The sequence below is a fragment of the Malaya genurostris genome, chromosome 2 (assembly GCF_030247185.1).
Source record: "Malaya genurostris strain Urasoe2022 chromosome 2, Malgen_1.1, whole genome shotgun sequence".
In the NCBI taxonomy this organism is placed as follows: Eukaryota; Metazoa; Arthropoda; class Insecta; order Diptera; family Culicidae; genus Malaya; species Malaya genurostris.
The window spans coordinates 5,871,598-5,894,794 of NC_080571.1; the positions used below are offsets into that span (position 1 = coordinate 5,871,598).

General features: G+C 35.8%; 2 protein-coding genes across 10 annotated transcripts in view; one reads left to right on the top strand and one right to left on the bottom strand.

The window, feature by feature from the left end:
• Nucleotides 1-50: 50 nt before the first annotated feature.
• LOC131427381 (AP-2 complex subunit beta) lies at nt 51-17,031 on the bottom strand. 6 transcript variants are annotated; one of them, XM_058590521.1, is made up of 6 exons: nt 16,945-17,031; nt 12,511-12,643; nt 12,271-12,441; nt 6,404-6,430; nt 2,784-2,969; nt 51-2,713 (listed from the first exon to the last, which is right to left on the bottom strand). In XM_058590521.1, exons 2-6 carry the CDS (start codon nt 12,616-12,618, stop codon nt 380-382), a joined length of 2,826 nt encoding a protein of 941 aa, XP_058446504.1. In that variant the 5' UTR covers nt 12,619-12,643; nt 16,945-17,031; the 3' UTR covers nt 51-379. The 6 variants fall into 6 exon arrangements, with proteins under 6 accessions (XP_058446504.1, XP_058446505.1, XP_058446501.1 ...); XM_058590522.1 differs by lacking the exon at nt 16,945-17,031 and adding an exon at nt 16,465-16,620; XM_058590518.1 differs by lacking the exon at nt 16,945-17,031 and adding an exon at nt 12,712-12,951 and having other exon boundaries at nt 51-2,695.
• A 4,507-nt stretch (nt 17,032-21,538) lies between these two features.
• The window catches only part of LOC131431991 (high affinity cationic amino acid transporter 1), a 116,644-nt gene continuing 114,985 nt past the window's right edge, over nt 21,539-23,197 (top strand). The window contains exons 1-2 of one of the 4 annotated variants that reach the window (XM_058597999.1): nt 21,539-21,665; nt 21,863-22,442. The gene's annotated coding sequence lies outside the window, so the exon portion shown is untranslated. Of the gene's footprint in view, nt 21,804-21,862; nt 22,443-23,197 lie in introns of all 4 variants that reach the window. The other 3 variants (XM_058598001.1, XM_058597998.1, XM_058598000.1) reach the window with 3 other exon arrangements.

Below are 23,197 nucleotides of genomic sequence, written 5' to 3' on the forward strand. Positions count from 1 at the left end.
AACCTGAGAATGTCATCACGACCGTAAGATAATGATTATTCAAATTTGGGTATACTCATACTTACGTTTGCTTTGCATATTAGCAAATTATATTATTTAATATTTATGCATAATTGTTGCTAACATATCATTTCAGAAATATGTATCTTTTTATCGGCGCTTGTGAGCCACTTGTTCAATACTATAATTTTTATTAGATTCATATGTAACATGTTCTGAACTTTCTCCGAAATTGTTATTTCGATACAATAAATTTGCAGCTAAACGATACGATGTGTTACATTACGTCTCGGAATCAACAAAAATACTTGCACCTAAACATAAGAACTATTTTTTTTGAAATATTCTGCTTATCCGATAGCGATAAACCGTCTGATATCTAAGGTGATCGAATGATTTGCTCGTAAGCAGCAAATATTATAGGTGCTACTTCGACTGAGCGCGTCTTTAGACTGAGGGTTGCGTCAGGGCTTCCCGGCGAAAGTTTCAACTCCAAAAGGACCCAAATGTTATTAGTTAGTTTGAGTGACTGGTATAGCATGTCCTGGCCCTCGACGTTTCGTTTGGCGATGGTAAATACACTATTGGCGGTCATTTTGGCAGCGACTGTGTCCGCCGTTCCGCTGATTCCATGTAGATTGTATTGGATTTCATTTGCCGCTGGAATTTCTTTCCAAGTAGTTAGAAATACTCGTTTGTCTAGCTGTCCGTCCTCGACGAACAAGACATTGCCATGAATCAGACAGGCGAAGTAAAAGATGTCCACATTGTTCTTGATGGCGACCTGAAGATTGTTGAGTGGCTCCATTCGCTGAACTGGTCCAGTGGTCCCAAGTGACAGAGAAGCTTCAGCGGATTGGGATGGTTGAAGAGGAGCCACCTGCAGCGGTGCCGATGGAACCAACCCAAAACTGTTTTTGTTAAGTTGAATGGCAAATCCGGTCATCGCCTGCATTGCTTTGTTAGTAAATGTCATGTCCATGAAGATTTGCCCAGATCGACGGGAGAAGGTACCTTGAATTTCAAGACCTTTTCCCTTATCTGCGGGAAGCCAGCATATTTTTGGGATTTGAATCATGTTAGAAGAGGCTGCTGATCCAATACCGAATATATCACCTAGTAGACCACCTGCACCACCAGCAGCCGCAGTAGAAGCAGTGTTGTTTGTAGTTTCTGAGGTTGTGGTGCCTCCGCCAAGAAGAATATCCAATCCACCTCCAAGTAGATCAACATTACTTGTGTTCGCTGCCGGTACGGATGGCGGAGCTGGAGCTCCAATGTCCATTGAGAGTAGATCTCCGATAAGAGATTCTTGATTCGGAATGACAGTTGCTTCTTGCACAGCGTCTTCGCCGGCAGCTGAAGTAGAACGATTGGGGAGACTCTTACGTACTCCTGCACCACGACCTTCAACAAACGCTGTTGGTGGTTTGTGGTAAACACTGGCCAGAGAGCTAATGTGACAGATTAGTTCATCGAGCAAGGTCGGTTCAAGTAGATCGGTTTCTTCGGAAATAAGCGGTTTGTCGGCCAGTACAACCTCTTTAGCGGCGGCTGGATCAGTGGACAATAAACGCCAGTAGATAAAACCACGATCACGGAGATCGGGATTATCGGAATCTTGAGTGGCCAGCGATAGAACATGCTGTACCAGCTCCTGTGTATCGGCAGGGCGTTTCAGGAACAGTTTAACTACAGCAGTCAACAATTGCAGTTGGACCTGGGCGTTCTCATCCTGGAACCCTTCCAAAAAGCTATCAAGCAACTCATCTGCATTGTCGATACGTTCAGCATATTCCCCAATGATCCATACCATGGAGGCTCTCGCTTCCGGTTCGTCCAAAGTATCTAAATTCTCACACAACGTACTGATAATGCTTTCGTATTTGTTCGGGTACTTGCGGAATATATCCTTGATAACGACGATAGCCTCTTGAACCACATAGTTTACCTTCGTCTGAATCAGATCCAGCAGCGTAGAAACGCAACGTTCTGCCGAAGGTTCTACTTTAATGGCACAACGACCGATTGCACGAACCGCCTTTCGAACAAAGTCCACGTCTACTTCAGTAGCATATTCCTTCAATTCACTCAACACCTGGGCGATGTTGCTTTGATTGGCCAATCGAATCATGATATCCAGCTTTTCCAACTTCACGTAGATTGGATCGTTGTACTTGACAAAGAAAACTTTCATCTCGTGTTTCAAAATATCCGGCCGTTTTTGAACAATTAGATTGATATTTCTAAGCGCTACGTATTGGACCTCTGGTTCGGAACTCAACAGTGTTACCAAAGGTGGTGCTAACTTTTTCGTTAGCATTGCACAAAAATCGCTATCAGTTGCCAATATCTCCAGCAACTTCATGAGTACCTTAATTGCACTCAGCACAACAGCAGCATTGGCATGGGCTAAGCGAGGAGTGATACGTTCGCAGATTGACTGAGCTTCTCTTTCATCCTTGGGTGTGTAGTTTGCCAATGAGTCTAGAATGAAAACTTGTCCCCACTCGGTACATTCGTTCAGGGCAGTCAGCAGTTTATTAATGGTAGCAGAGTTCATTTCCACCAGAGGTTGCCCGTTTGCCGAAGCTTCATTAATCTCGCTCAGAGCAGCCACGGCATTAGCCACCACCATCGGGTTTGAATCCGACAGCAGGTCCTTCAGCTGGTCCAAGAAACCCTGATCCTCCACCTGGAATGGGGAAACGTTCTGTGAATAGTTCAAGACATTGAAGAAACTTATGTTAGGCCATGGTAATTTAATGATACATCACACTTACCATCGAACTGGAGATATCGTACAGCTTGGCAACGCAGACAGCAGCCGTCTTGCGAACATACGGATCTTCGTCTTTCAAACACTTGCGCAACGGTTCGCACAAATACTCGGTAATCTTGTCCACGCGGATGCAGCCCATCGTACGAACGGCCAGTGCTCGAATCAACGGATTCGTATCTTCGCAGTCCTGAAATGGGGTGCATAGAAAATTGAAACACGGTTTAACTCGGACCTGTAGAAGCGTAAAAAAGCGGTTTTCTTTTTTTGTTGTTGCTATGAAGGCTTTACAAGCTACATCCAAATCGCTACAGTTTACTTTTTACAACGCACTATAAAAATATCGTTGAACGAAAACGCTGGAAGCATATTCGATCTATTCATTGCCATGCTAGTTATGTTATGTAAATATGCTGCATTTCTAAATACTATGAATCATGCGGACGCTAAAAACTGTACATTACAGTATAGCTTATACTGACAGTCCTCTTCGAGAATACTACACATTTTGCAATTCAATGGTCATATTTGCTCTCTGTGTATTGTTTCATTCAATTACTTCGTCACCATTTATATTTCTCCATTTTTGCGAAAAAAAAAGAACCATTATTGAGAAACGGTTTTTCGTTTTCTTATCCGGATGGAAAGTCCAATCTGATAAGATCATTTGATCAATTTATTCTGGATATAGTCGTCTCCCGAGAATCAGATTTAGAGATTTAAAACATTACTTTCGATTAGAAGCGGTAAGGTTTATAAGCCTTCTCAGGGTCTTAAAAATATAGTTGGACGCAAAACCAGACAGAAAAAAGGACTGATGAAGGTAATAGCAGCTACATATCTTCTGAGAATTAGGGGTTATATCCCCTATTTAGTAGCACGGATTCCTGTCTGTGGTAGTTATTTTCATACGCAAATTTTCATTCTGCTACTCCCTTCTTCATCAGTTTTATCAGTCTGTTTTCGTGTTGGATACCGTTAATAAATAGTTGGTTTCCCACATATAAAGGTTAGACAATCATATATCATTCCACTCAGTTAGTCGAGATCGCTAAATGTCATTCACCGAGCTGATTGAATAGATTTTCATAAATATAGAATCAAACGAAAGTTTTTACGGTCCCATAGATAATTTCTGAATAACAGTGGATAAAAAAAATGAAAATAATGTCACTCAATCTATAGTAACATTACAGATGACTGAACCGAATCATTACTGCTAAGAAAACCAAAATGTGAAATTTGCGACCAGCTGCCTTCCAGTACCAATATCCGGCAGTATAATAAATAATTTCGCTGTACCAGCTTAAACCTGCTTGGTGGTTTGAAGATGACTGAACCGATTTTTACGACATTTATTTCAAATGAAAGGTCTTATGGTTAGATCAATCACAGTTGAAATTTTGCGAGTTTTACGAGGCTCCGAAATGACAAATTGACGAAAAATGTACACTAAAGCTTTTGACTTCAATGATATTTCACGTTAATAAGTAAAGCTCCTTACACCTTAGGTGGATTGAAACAGGTTTTATTCAAAGTATTGTCCATCGAATACAAGAAAGTACTCAAATAAATTATTTGATCACTCGGCTAAAGTGAAGCATTTTCCAGCAAGACCATTATGTGTCGATCCCTACAAGTGGTAGTTGGATGGTCTGAACTATCAAGCAAGTCAGGTTGAATTTACGTTCCAGTTTTTTGATTGAAATCGAAACCAAAGTGCATTAATTGATTCAAGGTTATCTTTCCATCCGTTTCATAGGACAACACTATATTATTACAAATGTGAAACTTTATGCATTGAGCATTGAATCTGGGAAGTTTTGATGGGACTACGTCTTACTTTATTATGGGGCGCCATTTCGAAATTTACTCCCTGGAGAGTGATAAGTTTTTCATCGTGAATATCGCTGGTTGAATCTAACGTATCACCATAATTTTTACCGCATGCCATCGGAAGCATGATCATCAATTTAAGATAAAATTTTCTGTTGCATAACATAACTGCAAATGATTCGAAATTAAAGTTATCTTAAATGTGTGGTATCAAAAAGGAAAACTTATGACGTGTGTTTGCCTTTCTCTTACCCGTGACGACAATTTTGAGGTTGCAAGCGACATTTCATTTCTGCGCAATTGAGTGAGCAGGAAGTAAAGAAAGTTTTTTTAAGCGTCGCATTCTAGGTTCACTCAAGTCCAGAACTCAGTTTCAGAATTCAGTATCGAGAATTCAGTTCCTGAACATAGTTGCAGCTTCACGTTCAGAATTCAGTTCCCGAATCAAGCATTCAGTTTCAAATGGAAAAGCAATATTATGCTGCTCCTGCATTGTACATTCGTAGGAAATGAGATTAACGTTGTGGATAGGCGAAGTGAATTATATATATTTCGAATATTGGCTTTTTACGTCGTTTTCAGTGTGAGTTCCGCTTCAAACAAGAGCAATTACATTAGCTTTCAGCTGCTGGTCGTATGCATTGGAGCAGAATACACCAAAAAGTGAACAACGAAGAAAAAAATAGGAAAAAACTACAAATCAGCCCGTTCTAAGGCCTATAAATGTTTACCAAAGAGCAATAAAAGTTATTCAACTGTTAGAATATGCAATTTGGAAGTGAAAATAATCAGTTCTATGAACATTTCACAGCGCGACCAAATGAGTACGAATAAAACCAACATTCTGCTGCTTTGCGTTCAAGAAAAATGCATTCAGGTCAATCCGATTATGATACTACCCACTTTCCTTTCATTTTTTTTACGATTAAAATAATGTGTATTCGGAGTAGACACAAACCTTTTTATCTTAGTTCAATAAAACTACATTTTTCTTCTCTATATTCATTAGTCATTCAAATTCTAGGTAAAGCACATAATGCTTGTAAAAAGCAGAAACTGAAAATCACTACCTATCAAAGCCAATGAAAATGAATATATCTGATTGCTTTTAGTTACTCAGTATCAGAAGCAAACCTTCAAGTTTAAGTTAATTTAATTTTTTGGTTTGGTCATAAACAATAGAGTTTGTAGTGCACGACGTGCCAAACCGTTTTTTTTGGGTCTTATTGTGATGTGCTTTTGTTACCTCATATAACGCTCTATTGTTACTACTTGAAAATGATTTCCATGCAACATCTATTCTACAAGCTAAGTGATTTTCCAATTCTCAACATATCAGTAATGTTCTAATTGACGGGTTTAGGTGATTGGTTGGTTACGAAAATAAAAGAAAATTTGTTTCAACATTATATACACGGCCTTGATTATTCTGTATTTACAGCGAAGCCCAAAAAAAGCTCAGGAATGAAGTAATAGTATTCCACTGACATTTCGTTAATCGAAACCGCCTTAACAATTGGTTAAATTAATTAACCCAGCTGGACACAGAGCGAACTCGCTTTGAAAGCACTTGGAATCAGTTCTAAAATATCGGAACATAGGAATGAAATCGGCACTTGTAATTTATAACACTAACATCAAAACCAATGACAACAAAATAGTGGGGGAAAAACACTAAAACGCTCGGCTACAAGAAGGCTTAAAGATTCGAACTCAGCAGTAGAAACGTAAAAAGTGCTAATACAAAAGTTGCTGCAATAGTTGGTTGTTTTGGCTTTTGGTCATTACCTTAACGAGTTGAGAATGTGGCAAATCCTTACACAGTTTACATGAGTTATTATAATTTGAATTTTATTTGTTTCATATTAATAGTAATATGTGTGACAGCAGAAAGAATGGTTAAGACAATGAAAGGAAATAGGCTGATAAATAGAAAAAAAACATAAGCGAAAAACGGACGTATGTTGAGAGTAGAAGCAAGAAGCACTATTCTATCTGGAAACGTTTAAACACGTGTTGGTGCTGGATTGAAAAAGTTTGGTGAGAAAACAAGTAATGTTACAACAGTATATGTCTAAACTGACAGGAAGCTAAATCACAGTTGACTGCTAAACAAACAGCTGTTGTTAATCGGGGAAAAAAATAATATGTTTAGGACAGGACTCGCTGGCTCGTTCCATAATAAGGTAAATGAAAAATACCGAAAGTGCAACTCGATGTTTTTATAGGGCAACAATCACGCGACACTTGATCAAACGTTTAGAGCTTTTTTTTCGTTGATCGTTCCGAAGCAAAAAAAAAAAGCTGTTAAAATAAAACGCCCGTGGTTGTTTTGGAAACAGTAGGAATTCATTGTTTTGTTTGATCATGATTATTTTAATTGTCGCTGATTGTCTTAGGTTGAGCACATGTTTCGATAAGAAAAAAATCGTATTCCTCGTATTCCGGACACATACGTATTTCGTATACTACAAGTAGCCTTCTTCAGTTATAGAATATTTTTTACTTAATTTGATTGCATAATTGTTATTTGAAGATAACTAAATAACTAAATTGACATGTAATATATTGTGTATTGTAATTGACATGTAATATATTGTAAATAACAAAATTGACATATAATATCGTCCAAACTTTTACCATTGTTTTTCTATCAAGTTCATAAAAATACTCAAGTGCGGAGTGAGATTTTGATCGAGTGAGATAAGACAAATAATTATGGTAATAAAGAGGAAAGGATGATAGACGAGAAAAAGTTAAACGAATAACTTGAGAAAATGATAAGTCAAATTAAAATAATGTCAAGAAGTTTAAAATACCTTATGAATAAAATTTGGATTGCCAAAAATACGAAAATATGGCAGTTGTAAATAAAAGTAATTGATAGGCGAAACAAAAGTAAAGATAAGTAACTACTAAATTAATTTGGATAGCTAAAACCAAGACTTACAATGATCCAAAAAGGTAATGCTTAGTAATGTTTGGGGTTGTGCAGGTATGATAATGATTCGAAGTTTCTGTTTGAAGGAAAAAAACCCGGTTTCAACGTTCTACACGAAATTGAAATGACCTAACAAAATGAGCTGGAGGAACTTCATGAGTGCAATTATTAGGGCGTTGCAACGAAGCTTAATCTTTTTATCAGCTCATTGTAATTGTTTTATTTGAACTTTTGACGGAAATGCGTCTTACATTACTATGGGGCCCCTATTCAAAATTCGTCCTGTGAATAAATGGGTACAGCTGAATCGTGAATATTTTGAGTGGTACTGAACGCAACAACAAAAATCTTTCTCCATATAATCAGAAATATGAAAAAATTATGATTCATTTGTGAGATAACTATGAATACCTCAGAAATTTGAGAAAACGAAAAACTGTTGGGTACAACGAGGAAAACTCATCACACTTGCTGGCCTTCTTCACACTCGGTCGACTACTTCGAGGTAATCCCAGTACCATTGTTCAACTGGACGAGTATAAAAGGTAAACAACCATGGTCGAAAATCGGTCATTTCTTCTTGTGCATCAGGTCGTGTTCTCAGTCTCTTTTCGGACATCGTGGCGAGGAGTTGTCTTCAACAAGCTACAGCGAAAAACAGAACTTCTGCATGGTGTAGATCAGGGGTTCTCAAAGTGGTCGATATAGGTTCCCATTGGGGTCGATATCCTTTTTGCGGGAGTCGATGTAAACGAAAATTGACTATGGGGGTCGACGAGGTCTAGAAATCGACCCCCTATTGTTTGATATAAGTTGTTATTTGAAATATTTACGCTAAAAAAGTTGTGTTTATTTGACCATACGCAGAATTTGGTAAGTATTTTACATCAATATTAAAAAAGCAAGAAATTTAATTTTCAAAGGAATCTGTTGATGGGGGTCTGAGGCCTAACGTAATTTTAGTAAAGGGGTCCATAACCCAAAATAGTTGGGGATCCCCTGATGTATATCCTCATTTGGATTGGATTCTGAAACTAATTTTCGAAACTGAGTTCAGAACCTGGATTCTGGTCCACCTGTATTTTGAACCTAATTTAAGGTGTAGAATTTAGTTGCAAAATACAGGTTCAAAAGTTAAAACTAAGACTCTGGAACAGAATCCTAGATTCTGAAACTAGATTTTTAGAACTGATTTTTTGACTAAATTTTGAATCTGAATTTGGTGCCCTTATTTAAGTTCCAAATTCGTATCCAAGATTCTGATTCAAGAATGATTTCTAGAACAAAAATGACTTCAGAGTAAGAATGTGTTTCCTGAACCCAGTTTCAGAATTACCTAACTAAACTCTGTTTCAAGCCACCCGTAAATGTCAAACATGAACTTTTTTCATCACGAGTACATTAGTGACGTCATCTTGTAAAACCCAATGAAGTAATTTTACAGCTCTGTTACACGCACGGATGCAGTGCGCACTGATATATTTGTATATGTAATAATAAAGTGTGGTTAGGTCTTTTATCGTCACTGTCAACCTCAATTGATTTGACAATTCTGACGTACTGTTTACATGCTTGCAAGGCGACTTGGCTTAACATAAGACAGACAAAAGGTAAAATCCATGAAGGAAGTGCTATTGAACTGTCAAGGATGAACGCTTGCTTAGAAAAAATAGAGTTGTCTACTCAAAGCCATCAGGATCATATCTCAGTCGTTAGTTAGTTAGTTCGATTTTCAAAATTTTATGATCATTCAAAAGATATTTTTTCACGAAATGAATAAACGGTGGTATTTTTCAATTACACAAAGCTGATAAAAGTTCTGATAATAAACTTAATCAAAAATTCAGTCATAGGTAATGGAAAACTTCGCATTTGAGACATGTCTTTAAATTCATCAGCTGAAGTAATGTCCAATTGATTGGCGAATCAAAATGTTTTGATGGTCGCTTTGAATTCATTGTAGCGACAAACATTTAATATTTCTGTGCAGATTTTTGATTTTTTTTGTAACTTTAAAAACAATTTCCATCTGGAAGTTATAGGAAATTATCAATCAATGAGAATGCAAAAGTACTTAGCTGTTTGCTTAGCATTGCTCAAAAATTGCCGAGTATATCTAATATTTTGAGAATGCATCTATTTTTGTGAAATATTTTAAGAGAACTCAAAACATAAGTGTTCTTTCTCTGTTACTGGTTTGAAATGCAATCAATTTGTATATAAAAATATTTATGTCATCGTTTTGAATTCAAAGATTTGTCCAATACGATGTTTTCCATTACCTATGACTGAACTTTTGATTAATATATAATCAACATTTTTTTTAGCTATGTGTAATTGTAGGATATCGACGTTTATTTATTTCGCGAAAAAAATTATCTAGTAAATGTTCATAAAAGTTTGAAAATTTGACTAGCTAAAAAACAGCTGCTTTATGGTCAATCAAAATGAGCGTTCCCATTTTGTTAAGATTTTGATTGGCCCTTTTTCTGATATTTTTGGATAGACAACTCTTTTTTTCATAACTTTTCTTAGATTATTCTCCATTTTTTAATGATGATAAAACATTTGAAAAACTCAAAAACTAGTTTAAATATGTTCAGTCAAAATTAGCGTTCCCACTTTTTTATCCCTTTGATATTCGGAGGGTTAAACAAAGTTCCCTTACGAGTATGTAAACAGTACGGCTGAATTGTCCAATAAATTAGTGTTAGCAGTGACGGTAAAAATCCTAATTGTAAATGTAAACAAGCCACTAGTACATGGAAAATAACGTTCTTTCAGCGAACTTTGCGAGATTATGTCATGTTCGTGTAAAACCTAATTGACTTTGTCTTATGTTAAAAGAATTTTCTGTAGATTTTTATTTTTCATCGGATACGGGTCGGGTTCGGGTCTGGAAGAAAAATTATGCTCTGGTTCGAGTCGGTTTCGGGTTTAAAAACAAAGCTTACCCGACCATCTCGAACGACATAATAAATTCCATAAATTTTGTGGCCGCGAAAATTTAAAAGCAACGGTCTAAGATCGAATGCTCGACCACAGTTCAATCGGTAGCGGCCTCCTTTTGTATATCATTCTGTACACACTTAAGTTTAATTACTGAGTCTCGGCAAAAATGCCGAGATTTGCACTGCTAAGTGTTAGGTAATCGTCTCGGCAAAATGTGTAATTACAATTATAAATTTGTTAGTTGTCAAATATTGCCGAACATATCAACAGCAATTTTACTCGGCAAAAGCGATTAGGATTGAATCATGAGTTGCCGAGTCAGTAGTAATCGAAGGTAGAGAAGACTTTTTTTTATTATTGTATGAAATAAATATCACAAAAGTTAAGGTTTATGAAGGGAGAAAAATAGATAGTTTTTGATTTCATTTATCTTCTCACGAAATTTGAAAATCGTTTTTCTTCATACAATTTATGTTTTCCAGCTCCATGAGCAATGGCGACGTGGTGCTTTGCAAAATAGACAAGAGACATTAAATGACAAGTGTATCATCAAATTTTAGTAATAGCTAAAACACTGTTCGAAATCTCGGCACACGGATTGGCTGATTCCGGTATACTTGTTGTTTACTGACAAGTTCAGTATAATATTATGCCAAACTTCGGCAAAATAACACACTTTATATGAGCATGTGGATTACTGAACGATCAGTAAGATGTTGTGTTGTCGATCTATTTCGGCATCTCATTATTTCGTGCTCTAGATACTGTATTAAGTGTGTAACTGACTCGTTTGCCCTTTCCCCTGAAAGCTAGACACTATGGTTTAATTCAACGAACCACTGCATTGGCGCATTATCACAACTTCTGTTGTGGTGGCTTTAATACGTAAGTACCCATAATTCATGATGAAGGTCATACTTAAACCTTCACGATAACAGATAAATTTAGCTTAGGAATCTTCAACCCGACTAATAACGAAGATAACCGAAAAACGGAGAAATACAAACTATAAGATAAATAATTAAAATACGTATTTTGAGAGGACATTGTACTAGTACAAAGTAACAAAAAAAAAAACAATCTCATGAAGTTGGAAATAGTAAAAGATAATCAACTTGTTCATCATGTTTCTCTCGTCACGAAAAGTAAAAATTCATCCGTTAAAAGAAAAGTTAATTTGAAAATTGTTTAATTTCAGACAAAAATAGACAATTCCATAATTTTTGATAACGTAAAGTTCATTCAGTGGAAAGCACAGTTATATTCAAACGCTGCACTATTCCAGTCCGCAACCGCATCCGTACGTCAGACGGCTTGGCGATCAATTAACGAGGCGAAGTCGTTGATCATTAATTAATTTCAATAGAAATCTAAATTGATTCGCGCTCACCCAAAGTGTCTCTAGCCGCAGAATAACCAAGCCATGAAGTGGTGGCAATTCTTGCTGGCGACGCATGGTTTGTTTCTACTTGGCACGGTGCCCGAAACGCTTCTCTAGACAGACTAGAACATGATTTAAGTAGAAGAAACTGTTTTATTTTTTGTAACAAGTTTGAAAATAATTGGCCTTCACTTGAGGGAAACAGTAGCGAATAACCGAGCCAAAACGAGCTAACTTGGCTGAAAAATTCTAAGCAAAAGATAGCGATAAACAAAAAGACTAAAATAACAGAGAGAATGATGACTGTGAACATGAAAGTAGGTCTCAATGGAAGCCAGAAGTGAGAAGTTGTGCGGTTAATGTGGACATCGTGATGCCTACCTTTACAAACGTGTTGACGGCCATGATCGCCATATCGGGCTGTGATTTGGCGTAGTTCATCAAGTATAGATATACCAGTTTCTTCAGTTCCAGATTGTCCGTTTGCATGCAGTTGACGACGTCTGGAAACAGTGCGGATACATCCTTACCAACTGTCATGCTGGCAATGACCTAGAGAAATAGGAATTACGTGTCACTCCCGCATTATTTCCGCTCCAGTGGACGTAACTACGAACATACCTTTTTAACGGCTTCCTTTTTCTTCTCTTTCTTGTCATTGTTCAGCTCGGATTTGAGTTCGAAAATTTCACCCTTTTTGGTGGTGGTAAAATACTTGGAATCGGTCATCCCTGATGAGTCGAATATGCGAAGGCTGGAAACAGATAAAAAAATACATTGAAGTTAAACCACACAAACTCGACCGTGGGGGCTGATATCTACTGGATAGGTGCGATTGGAATCATCGTCATACTGTTCGTTGATTACGAAAACCCAACAACTATGCTGTTAGTAGCATAGATTTTCTACGGGATGGTCGAACGAAAATTGCTATCGAAGTTTTCACTAAAACAAGCACACGACTAACGATGGGAACAGCACGGCTCCTACTGAGGGCTTCATCAAGAGCGCACTGACAAATGTGTGGTAGCCTAGTTCAAGGCTGTCGTGAGAATCACTGATGATGTTTATTGTTTTGGTTTGGCAGTGTAAAGCACAAATGCAAACTGCACGATACGCAACTGCATCAAATTCTTTGGGTCCAACGAAAACGAAAATAGTGATGGAAAAGTGGGAAAGAGAGAAAATAAGAGCGAGTGAGTACGCATAGCATTTTCACGGCCCCCCGAGGAGAGAAAAATGCGAGCAAAGTTGCATCGATCAGGTGGTTGAGTGGGCTGTTGTTACGGCGAGTGTTTGTTGCAGTCATTTGCAGTGAGTCACCGTAAACTGCAAGCATATCTAGGGTGCTGTGCGTATGTTGACGATAGTACTTTTTTGTTCAAACAGGATGTAATTTTTCTTAGTACAGCCCGGAATGGTTAGTTGAAACTTCATTCGTTGGACGTTTGCTAGTTGGATGTAGCTAGTATTGATATGTAAACATCTAATGTAAAAAGTATATTGACTTTTGAACGTCATTGCAAATGTCATTACTAAAAAATAATATCATTTTAATGAACGTGTACGGTGCAGTAATGAAGAGTTTTCTTTCAAATTTGAAATACATCATTACTTAGTCATTGAAAATGACAAAAATAATTCTCGTGTAAGGGCCGCTTATTATCGAGAAAAAAAATCTGCGTCCTTCTCCTAAAAATCAATCAGTTGCCAATGACTCCTTGTTTCGAATACGATTTGCTAGATGGAGTGCAGTCACACTCAGACATTCAAATGGGCAGTAAGCTTAATTAATTAGATATAAAATGGATAGTAAGCCTAATTCGGAAAGAAAATTGACTTTTTGGTTGATTTCATAATAGATTCCATTTCAATTCAATGCAATTCCACAAGGACCAGATGCGCAATCTTAAAATATCGTTTTTTTCCATAAAAAAATAGTCGAGTATTTAAGAATAAATATCGCCATCAATTTTGTATTCAAACTATTGGCTCTTGCTTACAACACATTTTATACATCTCTTTGGCAATTGGTGAATACTATCTCCAAAGAAAATTTTCACTTTTTATCAATATTCATTCGTCGAGCTTTTTCCGAAAAGCCTCGAAAAGTTAGAAGTGTTGCTCAGCAAGTGCGCGTCCCATCGATAATCAAAGGTTATAATTAAAAGGTGCCGGATCTGGCGAATATAGCGGGTGCGGCACAAGGTCCAATCAAACGTAGAACGTAGAATTATTATTATTATTTCTTTTTATGCGATATTCACCTAACCAGAGACCATTGCGAATGCGAATCGCCCAAGTCTCTGGTATGTCGGAAAGTAGTGATAAAGGTCTTTTACCATTTACTATCCGAACCGGCCGGTTGTTCAGATGCCTAAGCCCGACTCCTCCGGTAGAAGGTAAAAGGTAAGTTACTAAAAGATTTCTGCTTGCTTAAATGACCCTCTGTCACGTCTCTCCTTTTCCGTTCTATATATTCACATCCTTGCTCTCTCTTGAGTACTATCATTCTATAATTTTCATTTTCTGTTTCTACAAAAATGGTCTCTGGTTAGGTGAATATCGCATGAAAAGAAAAAAGAAATATTGGCTTAGTCGTCAAAAAGAAAGAGTAAAAAAATTATTATTATTATAGAACTATTTCTTATGCCACTCTTGCTGAAGGCTGCAGAATGATTTTGTCATGTTTTCGAGCCGCTCTGGCCGATTAATGCGACGATAATGGGGTTAAAAAAACTCGTAGTACACTACTCCCTTCGAATTCCATCATTGAGCTTTATCGAAACGATTTGGTATTGCGCTCGATGTTGATGATTGCGCTGGTGTTTCATATAATTTTGATTTGCGTTTATCATTATGAAAATATAATACAAATATGACGTTGTGAAGAATGGGGCCCAAGAAACAAAATAATGCTTTAGGTTTGAAACATACTCAAATAAATTTTAGGCATTATCTGTTGGCAAGAAAATGACATTTTAAACATGCGCATCTATACATTCTACAGTCTCTGTTTGATGTGCTGCTATCGTTTTAGATCAGGAATTTTGACATATTTTGTGCTTGATCAAGTTGCAAGTGCGCAAAATCGGATTGCGAAGTTGTGCACGTCAATTACGTTAATATGATCTCAAAAGATGGTTCCATTCTAAACCATAAAGATCTAGTTCAGAATCTTAGACATACATTTAGTTTGTCTAAACATTAGTGAAGTACAATATTGATATAATTACGTTTCGTTACAGTTGTTAATATGTTCTCATTTTGGTATAAACGACCTTCGTGACTCAATCGTTTTGGGTGTTTGTAACCTCAAATTAGGATTAGTAATTGGTTTGTTAAAGCATTTCAAAAAGAAACAACTGTTTTGAGTGAACTTCTTGCCTGCATGTGAATTTTTTTCAATCATAAAGATTGGATTTGCTGAGGATCAACCTCTGACGAAAACCAAAAACCCACTGTTGTGACACAATCTTTATCAGTTAGGTTTAACTGCATGATTAGCTGGTACCGATATAAATAAGTCAAACCAGAGACACACTGTGTTGGGTGCAGTTGAAAATATTATCTTCGGTGATAAGAAAGATTTGTTACCATTTTCCTAGAGTTCCGTCAATGGTAAATTGCAGAAATATTTTATCATTTATATGGGTGAACATGTTATAATTGTATAATTTTTCAACATAATCCATCCTTTAGTTATGCCTTTCTTTCGTTATGCAAAATAAGGAACCTATCATTCTTTTTTTAAGACGATTTAGTTCATTGAATTTTTTCATAGAGCTAATTTTTGACGCACATTTAAAGAAAACTTGATCAGCAGATTAGAAGGTTTTAAACGAGCCCAAGTATATCGAAATCGGTTGAGTCATCTGCGAAGTAAGCAATGAGTTCGTCGGTTGCGTCTTTTATGCGATTCTCGGAACCAGAAGTGTTCACTATAAGCTCTTTACATTCACTCCGTGGTCAAATTGAGATTCTACAAGAGTCTTAATTGGTTTAGTAATATCGATAAAATTGTACGAATAGATATAAATGCGCTTGATCGATTACATCACTTATACGTTTATCCCTCCGGAACCGGAAGTTTTGGCCATTTCAAAGACCTCATAGTTTTTTAAACGAGCCAAAGATTATCAAAATCGTTCATCTCGAAGCAAATGAAGCAGATAGAAGCGTAAAAAGGAACACATATACAAATTTGTCGATTGCATTGAGCTAAGGTGAGTGGTATGTAACATTCAACTGGAGACCATAAGTAAAATGTTTGACGAATGTTTAATTTTACTAAGTTGCGATAAACTATCGATGATATTAACAAAATTAATCTGCAAAAAAATAGTTACAGATATCACTTAATCGAGTATTATTAGGGTTTGAATTTAAGCTGTTGCGCACATGAAATCGTTTGTATATAATCAAGAATTTTCATCAGGATCAATTTGCGTCTGTTTGTTATACATAAATTACGACACTATTGCTTAGGAATGTAGAACTAGTTACTCAGATTTGCTTGTGGACGAACAAATCGTTTTGTTTTAAAAACACTCCAATGATTTCTAGTTAACTTACTTGATCCAATATACAATGATGTTAGTAAAACTATTACAAATATGATCTGCCAGGGATGTGATGTTTCAAATAAGATTTTCCAAAGGGTACACACTCCATGGCAGCCGAAATAGTCTTAGAGCGAATTGCATCAACAATACGTTCTACTAAAATTTCAATCGACTAAACGTAAACTCACAAAATTCACTCATATAATTAAAATGTTGTTGCTAAGAATCGCCTAACAAATAAAAGACAAGTGCCAGCAGCATCAGAATGAATGAATAATCAAACTCAATTCATATAGGCACAGGAAGAGTGACGAAAAATCGATTCTCTGTTCGGTCGGTAATGAAATAGAGCGAATGTTTTTCGGGTTTCATGCATCATTCTTGATGTGATTGCTATCGGATCTACTTTCTACCACTGCCGCCACACTTTATGTAGCTGATTGCGATAATATTAGCATTATATGTACACTTTTATCAACGTAATACTCACTTTTTATCAAAAGAAAATACGCCCGTCAGATTTTCTGTCACAGTTTTTCGTTTTTGTACGTGTGGGTTAAAATGACATATCTAGCAGACGAGGGAGTAGACATCGGTACGTCCAGCACAGGGTGCCGATTAATTTACACTCGAGGCGAAAAAATGAAGTAATAGATTGTTTGATATTGAACAAAATACAAACATTCGTTCGCTGAAAATAATTATTTATTATTATTTTTTAAATAAATTTAAGCTTACTGTTAATTGATAACAAGTACACAGCAAATATATTGAAAAGTTATTAAATTTGGACTTCACGTAATGATTTCTATAATTCCATCACAAAGGGCCTAACTGCAAATGACAGTTTCTCTGTTTTCTTTTTCTTTCACGAATTATCAGTTTGATTTGATATTTGACGCCAAACTCTTTGCGTAAGCTTCTAGTAAAAATCACAAAGTTTTGATTAATATTGCAAGCATTGGAGAAATTTCTATGATAGCTCCGTAATAACCCAACGTTATATATATCGTAATAACCCAACTTTATATATATGATAAATTTAAAAGATATAATAAATATATTGATAAAAATAACAAATATTCTACATATGAGAAATTAAACGAAAAAAAAATTTTGCAGTTAGGCTCTTCTGTCGTGGGTCGAAAAATTTATTTGATTGAAATAGTGACAAAATGAAATTTTGTTTAATATAATAAATATTGTCGTTTGAAATTTCAAAACTAGTTCCAAGATATGTTAAAAACTTCAAATCAAATTTTAGACTTTGCTAAATGTTTAGGATTTGATAAATATTTCGATAAAAATATCAAATATATTACTAGTGCGTTCCTGTCAATTTCTTGACAAATAATTTCATAATAAATTAAACTTGCAAAATCAATCCAAATTAATAAACTTTAGTTAAAGTGCGGCAAACGATCCACCGTTAGCAAACGACAACAACAACTTTAGATGAAGATAACATTTGTAATACTTTGAGTTTACAAACTTGATAGTTGAAATAAATAATGAGATGTTAACTTGGAATGATTAGTAATTCACTTTTACTTTACACTTTTGTTCGTTAAGTTCATAGGGCTGTTGTACCAATAGTCATCTTATTATTAGAGTTACCATGTTATTTTACTGATTACTCGACTTTCATTTAATGATTTGTGATAAAATCGAATGTTTCGAATCTAGGACGCAATACTGCAGAAAAGGAGATCGAAAATTGTTCAATACTACTGTTATAGCGACGTGAATGCTTCTAATTTCATCTCACTCTTGAAGCCAATCTCTTAGAACATTACATCCAAAATAATGTGAAGGGTTGTTTGTGATAATTTTTTTCTTCGATCTATATATATTTTAGCGATCCCAACTACTAACATTTATAAAATTCATTATTTTTATTTATTACTTTTTATAATATCCAATGATACGGTGGCCAGTGCAGTCAAGAGAGAGATATCCTGCATCAAATATTTGTTGTAAAGAAAATGTGCAAACTTTTCTGTTCTTTTTCGAATAAGAAAATTGCTCTTGTTTATAAGAAATTAAACTGCACGCAGAGAAAAATATTGTAAAAGTAACTAAATTTTGGTTTCTCGCAACGATATATTTTATTGAAATAGTGACAAAAGAAAATTTGGTTTAATATAGCAAAAGTTGTTGCTTGAAACTACAAAACTAGATGTTTGATTCGTCTCAGTGAATTAGTTTATTTCAATAAATATTTTGTTAAAAACAACAAATATTTGACTTGTGCATTCCTGTCAGTTTCTTAACAAACAATGTTATAGTAAATTTAACTTGCAAAATCAGTTTACAATGAACTAACTTTAGATGAAGGTAATCTTCATAGTGCTTTGAATTTATAAACTTTCAGTTAAAATAAATGATAAGATATAAACTAAAATGATTATAATTTCTACTTACATGTTTTGTTTCTTAAAACCCTTTTATTTTTGTTGTTAAGAGTAAAATGATTTCTTTCAAAATAATTTCGAGGGTTATTTTTGATACATTTTTTGTCGATTTATTTTATTTTAGCAATTCTAATTACTTACATTAATGAAATTACAAATCATTCCAAACCACAATCATGGCGCGATGCCTTTAGAGATCGGGTTGAATAGAGATATCTTGTAACATTTTTTTTGTAAAGATAACGTGTTATGTAATATTATGAGGTTTCTAATATTATTGATTATCAATACTTACGCTTGAATTGTTGAAATGCTCTATGTAATTTCACTTTTTGAAACACGTACAAACTATATTGTTTATTCACAGTAGAAAAGGTTTCTCTGGTTTAAAAGAAATATAACTGACACGGTTCATTTGAATAATAAACTCTGTTGTATCATCAAACAAATTAGATCATAGATGAAAGGAATCAAATTTTTCATGAACATAAAAATAAATTAGAATTTAATCAACAAAGATTTTGCCAATAAAATCAACTCAACTTTTATTGATAAGCAAATAGATAGATTTAGATTTAGCAATTAAGTGACTCTTCAATATGTTGAAAATGGGATGCCAAAAGACAAAACATACAAGAGTAACGGATGTAACGCATGTAACACATGTAACGTTGTGTAACATTTACAAAAACTTACATGTAACGATTTGTAACGCCTCTTATTTACAAAAACCGCATGTAACACTTTGTAAGGCCTGTAATTCACAAAATAGTAACACACGTAACGCCTACAACTCACAAAATCTAACGCATGTCACGTTTCGTAACACCTCTAATTTACAAAAAGTAACGCTTCGTAACGCCTAAAACCTACTAAAAAGTATCGCATCGTAACGCCTATGATTCACATAAAAGTAACGCTCGTAACGCCGATGACTCCTAACAAAGTAAAGCATGTAATACTTCTTAACGCCTATAACTTACCAAGAAAGTTTCTACTAAAGTAACGCATTTAACGCTTCATAATGCCTATAGCTCACGAAAATGTAGCGCATGAAACGCTTCATAACGCCTATGATTCACAAAAAAGTAACGCTTTTAACATAGAAAAAAGTAACGTTTCGTAACACTCCGTAACGCCTATAACTTACTGAAATGTAACGCATGTAACGCTTCATAACGGCATAATTCACAAAATATAACGCTTCGTTACGCCTATGATTCACAAAAAATAACGCATGTAACGTTTCGTAACACCTATAACTTACAAAAGAGCGACGTATATAACACTTCGTAACACCTGTAACTTCCTTAAAAATAACGCATCGTAGCTCGTTTACCGCAAGAATCTAACCTTTATAACGATTTTCAACATTCATAATTTCCTCGAAAAAACATATATGATTTTTAACCCTCGCTTTGAGAAAATTATCGTATGCAACGCTTTCTAGCATTTTTAACATGACGTATCGCTTCCTATCTCACGATAATATCTAGTGGAACGCTTCGTCAAATGGAGCAGTTTTCCATATTGAGGACGGGTATAGCGTGCCTTTCATCAAAGACATCATATAAACAAAATATCCAGCTTTCACATTTCCCTAACAATTCATTGGCAACATCCTTTTTTGCGAGTATGGCGCCCTCAGGTGAGTCCGCATCGAATCTCGTACATAGAAGTAGTGGAGCTCTCATACAATTGGCACTGAACTGATGATTGATTTCTCTTGAAGCTGACTGGGTCTGCTTTCACGCAACCCGTCTGGGTTCGATTCCGAACCCCGCACATAGGGTCAGAAAGTTTTTCTAGCCCAAAGAGGCGAATGACCTTAAGGTTAAAACCTCTATAATCGGAACGAACAAAAATACCTACCTAATTAGTACTTTTACTCAGTCGTTCAGTCAGAAAGGCCTCAAAAAACTTCGTAACATACATTGCTTCAAAAACTTGCTACTATTTGATGTATTTTATGTATTATTGTTATTGTAATTTATTTTACCCCGGTTTCATCATTCATGTTATGTGGTTTTGACTCTATTCTGCTTCGTAGGGCCTGCCGCTGCGTGCTTCATCGGCAGTGGAGTTTTGACCATCACGTAACACTTAAAACCTATATCTCACAGTGTAATCTACACGATCAACAGCCCCATAATATTTCTCAAACTTTTTTTTCGTTTCTGTTTCTGATTTCGGGAGGAGCCAGGGCCTCTCATCCCCCCCTTGTAAAACTTGTTCAACCGAATGTTAAAATAGTTAGATATACATTGAAAAGAAGGAAAACACGAAGAATTATATCATTCTTGAAGTGCTTGATACTGACAGTGAATCTGTATTCGAAATCGAAAGAAGAACGCAGTTGTTAAGGTTGTAGTTCACCATTGCAATTTTCCGTAAAATATTCAAATTACTGTTCATCTCTTTCATTTCACCAAAGGTTAAACGATATTCGTGTATTGCTTCATTTTACTAGTTAGTTGCATCGATGTACCCTTTTTATTATTTGCGTATCCACCCTATTTCTCATGTTTCTCATTGAGCTTTTCGTGTTCAGGTGTGGTAGTAGAAACATCGAATGATTCTCCTAAAAAAACAACCACCCACATCGTTATCCGAAGCAGGCTGAAGGGAAAGCTTCATATCCTCGCCTGACCTCCGCAGGACTGTCAAAATGCGGAAGCCGAATCTTTGTTCAAATTTTCCATCTCATCACAGTTAGCTTTCATTCGTTCGGAAGACTCATCCGTGGATGGTCGCATAACTGTGTGTTGTCCTGTCTACTAGTCGCATGGTCCTTGTGGTGGGTGTTGATGGGTGGTAAAAAGAGTAGTGTCGATCCGTGAGCTTGTGCTTCGGCAATGTGCTGAGTGCGCCAGCAAGAGAGAATTCACGTCCGCGCTTTAGGTGCTGAGTGGGTGAAAAGGGAGTGTGGTGGATGGTGCTGGTGGTTCCATTTCTTAGAAGTACACCATTCACAAATTTTTTTTTCTTCTTCAGGTCAGTTCAGTGAGGAAAATGGCGCCGTTCGTGTAGTGTTCGAATAATGTGCTGCTTCTGAGCGAGTGAAAAATCAAGAATTTATTGTTGCAGTGACGGAAATATCGAAATAATTCATTCAAGTGGTGTTAGTTTTTTCTGGTTGGGCCATTTGTAGGTCAAAGCTGTTGCACAGGTTGCAAGGGTTCGGCTAGCAAGCTTTCAAAGGAAGAAAAATGAGCATCCATTGATGATGGTGAAAAATTGGCCTTGTCGTTGAATTGATGCAGATTCAAATAGTGTTCGTTGATCAAATCAATAAAATCTTTAGAAGTGCTCAGTTATTGGGTTTGAAAACCCGTAAATGTTTTAGTAGTTCATCTAAATTTTAAAGATATTGAAGGAGGGGCAAAATATTGAGGTACGAAAAAGTCAAGTGAGAAAAATGCAAGAGGACACGTCTTCCTAGCTTCCTCTTGGTGAGGTGAGAACTTCACGGTGAAAGCATATTCGTACCTATTCTATACTACAGTTACTGAAAGGATACACGCACATCGATACAAATTTGGACAGAAGCGCAACAGCACGTCTAGACCGAAAGGTAATGTCAAAGTTCTTCTATTTTGAGTTATATTATGTCCTACTTATATGAGTATCAAGATAAATTCGTTGTAACATTCACGAATTGGTTAATCGTTTTCGCTAATTTATTCCTTCGTACTTAAGAAAGGACACCATAGATTGCAAACCAATTATTTGGCAAACAGACGGGGTTTTGTATGTTGACCAGAACGAAAATTGTTGCTGCGTTTGATGTAAATTGTATAATTTGCAGAGGGTGGTACTGACTGACTAGGAATACAACTTAAATCGATTACGTCATCGTTTTTAAGTGACCGCACTCTTGTTGCGTGTATAAGGGTAGGTAAGGTTCATGACGCTTTCGGGCTACTGATATTATCTATTAGAAACCGAACAGTAAATTCTTGAGTAAATGCATAAAAAAAGGTTTTTATCTTTCAAGGAACATGTAGTTGTTGAAAAGAATGAAAAATTATGTTTTGATTTTATTACGCCAAACGAAAAAATGAACTGGTAAGAAAGAATCAGATTCTTCATGCTTGTTATTTGAAAATGACCAAAAAACCATTAGTCAGAGATTAGATATGTTGTTTGCTGATCGTTTTAAAATACCAGTCTGAATGAATTGATTAATGTAGATACACTATTTTGAATTTCTACACTTTGTTTATAATCTGTATCTATATAAACCAATATGATTTTACCAAAAAATATGATTTTTCGACCCTACCCCCTATAAAAGCACGTTTTAAAAGTCCGTGTTCATCGTCAAAT

Bases quoted from the DNA above. Each gene is read 5' to 3' on its own strand.
- LOC131427381 (XM_058590517.1), bottom strand. From the start codon at position 12,740: ATGACGATGATTCCAATCGCACCTATCCA. The intron at 2,970-6,403 runs GTAATGACCAAA...ACCCCATTTCAG, and splicing joins CACATTCTCAACTCGTTAAG to GACTGCGAAGATACGAATCC. The intron at 2,714-2,783 runs GTAAGTGTGATG...AACTATTCACAG, and splicing joins ACGATATCTCCAGTTCGATG to AACGTTTCCCCATTCCAGGT.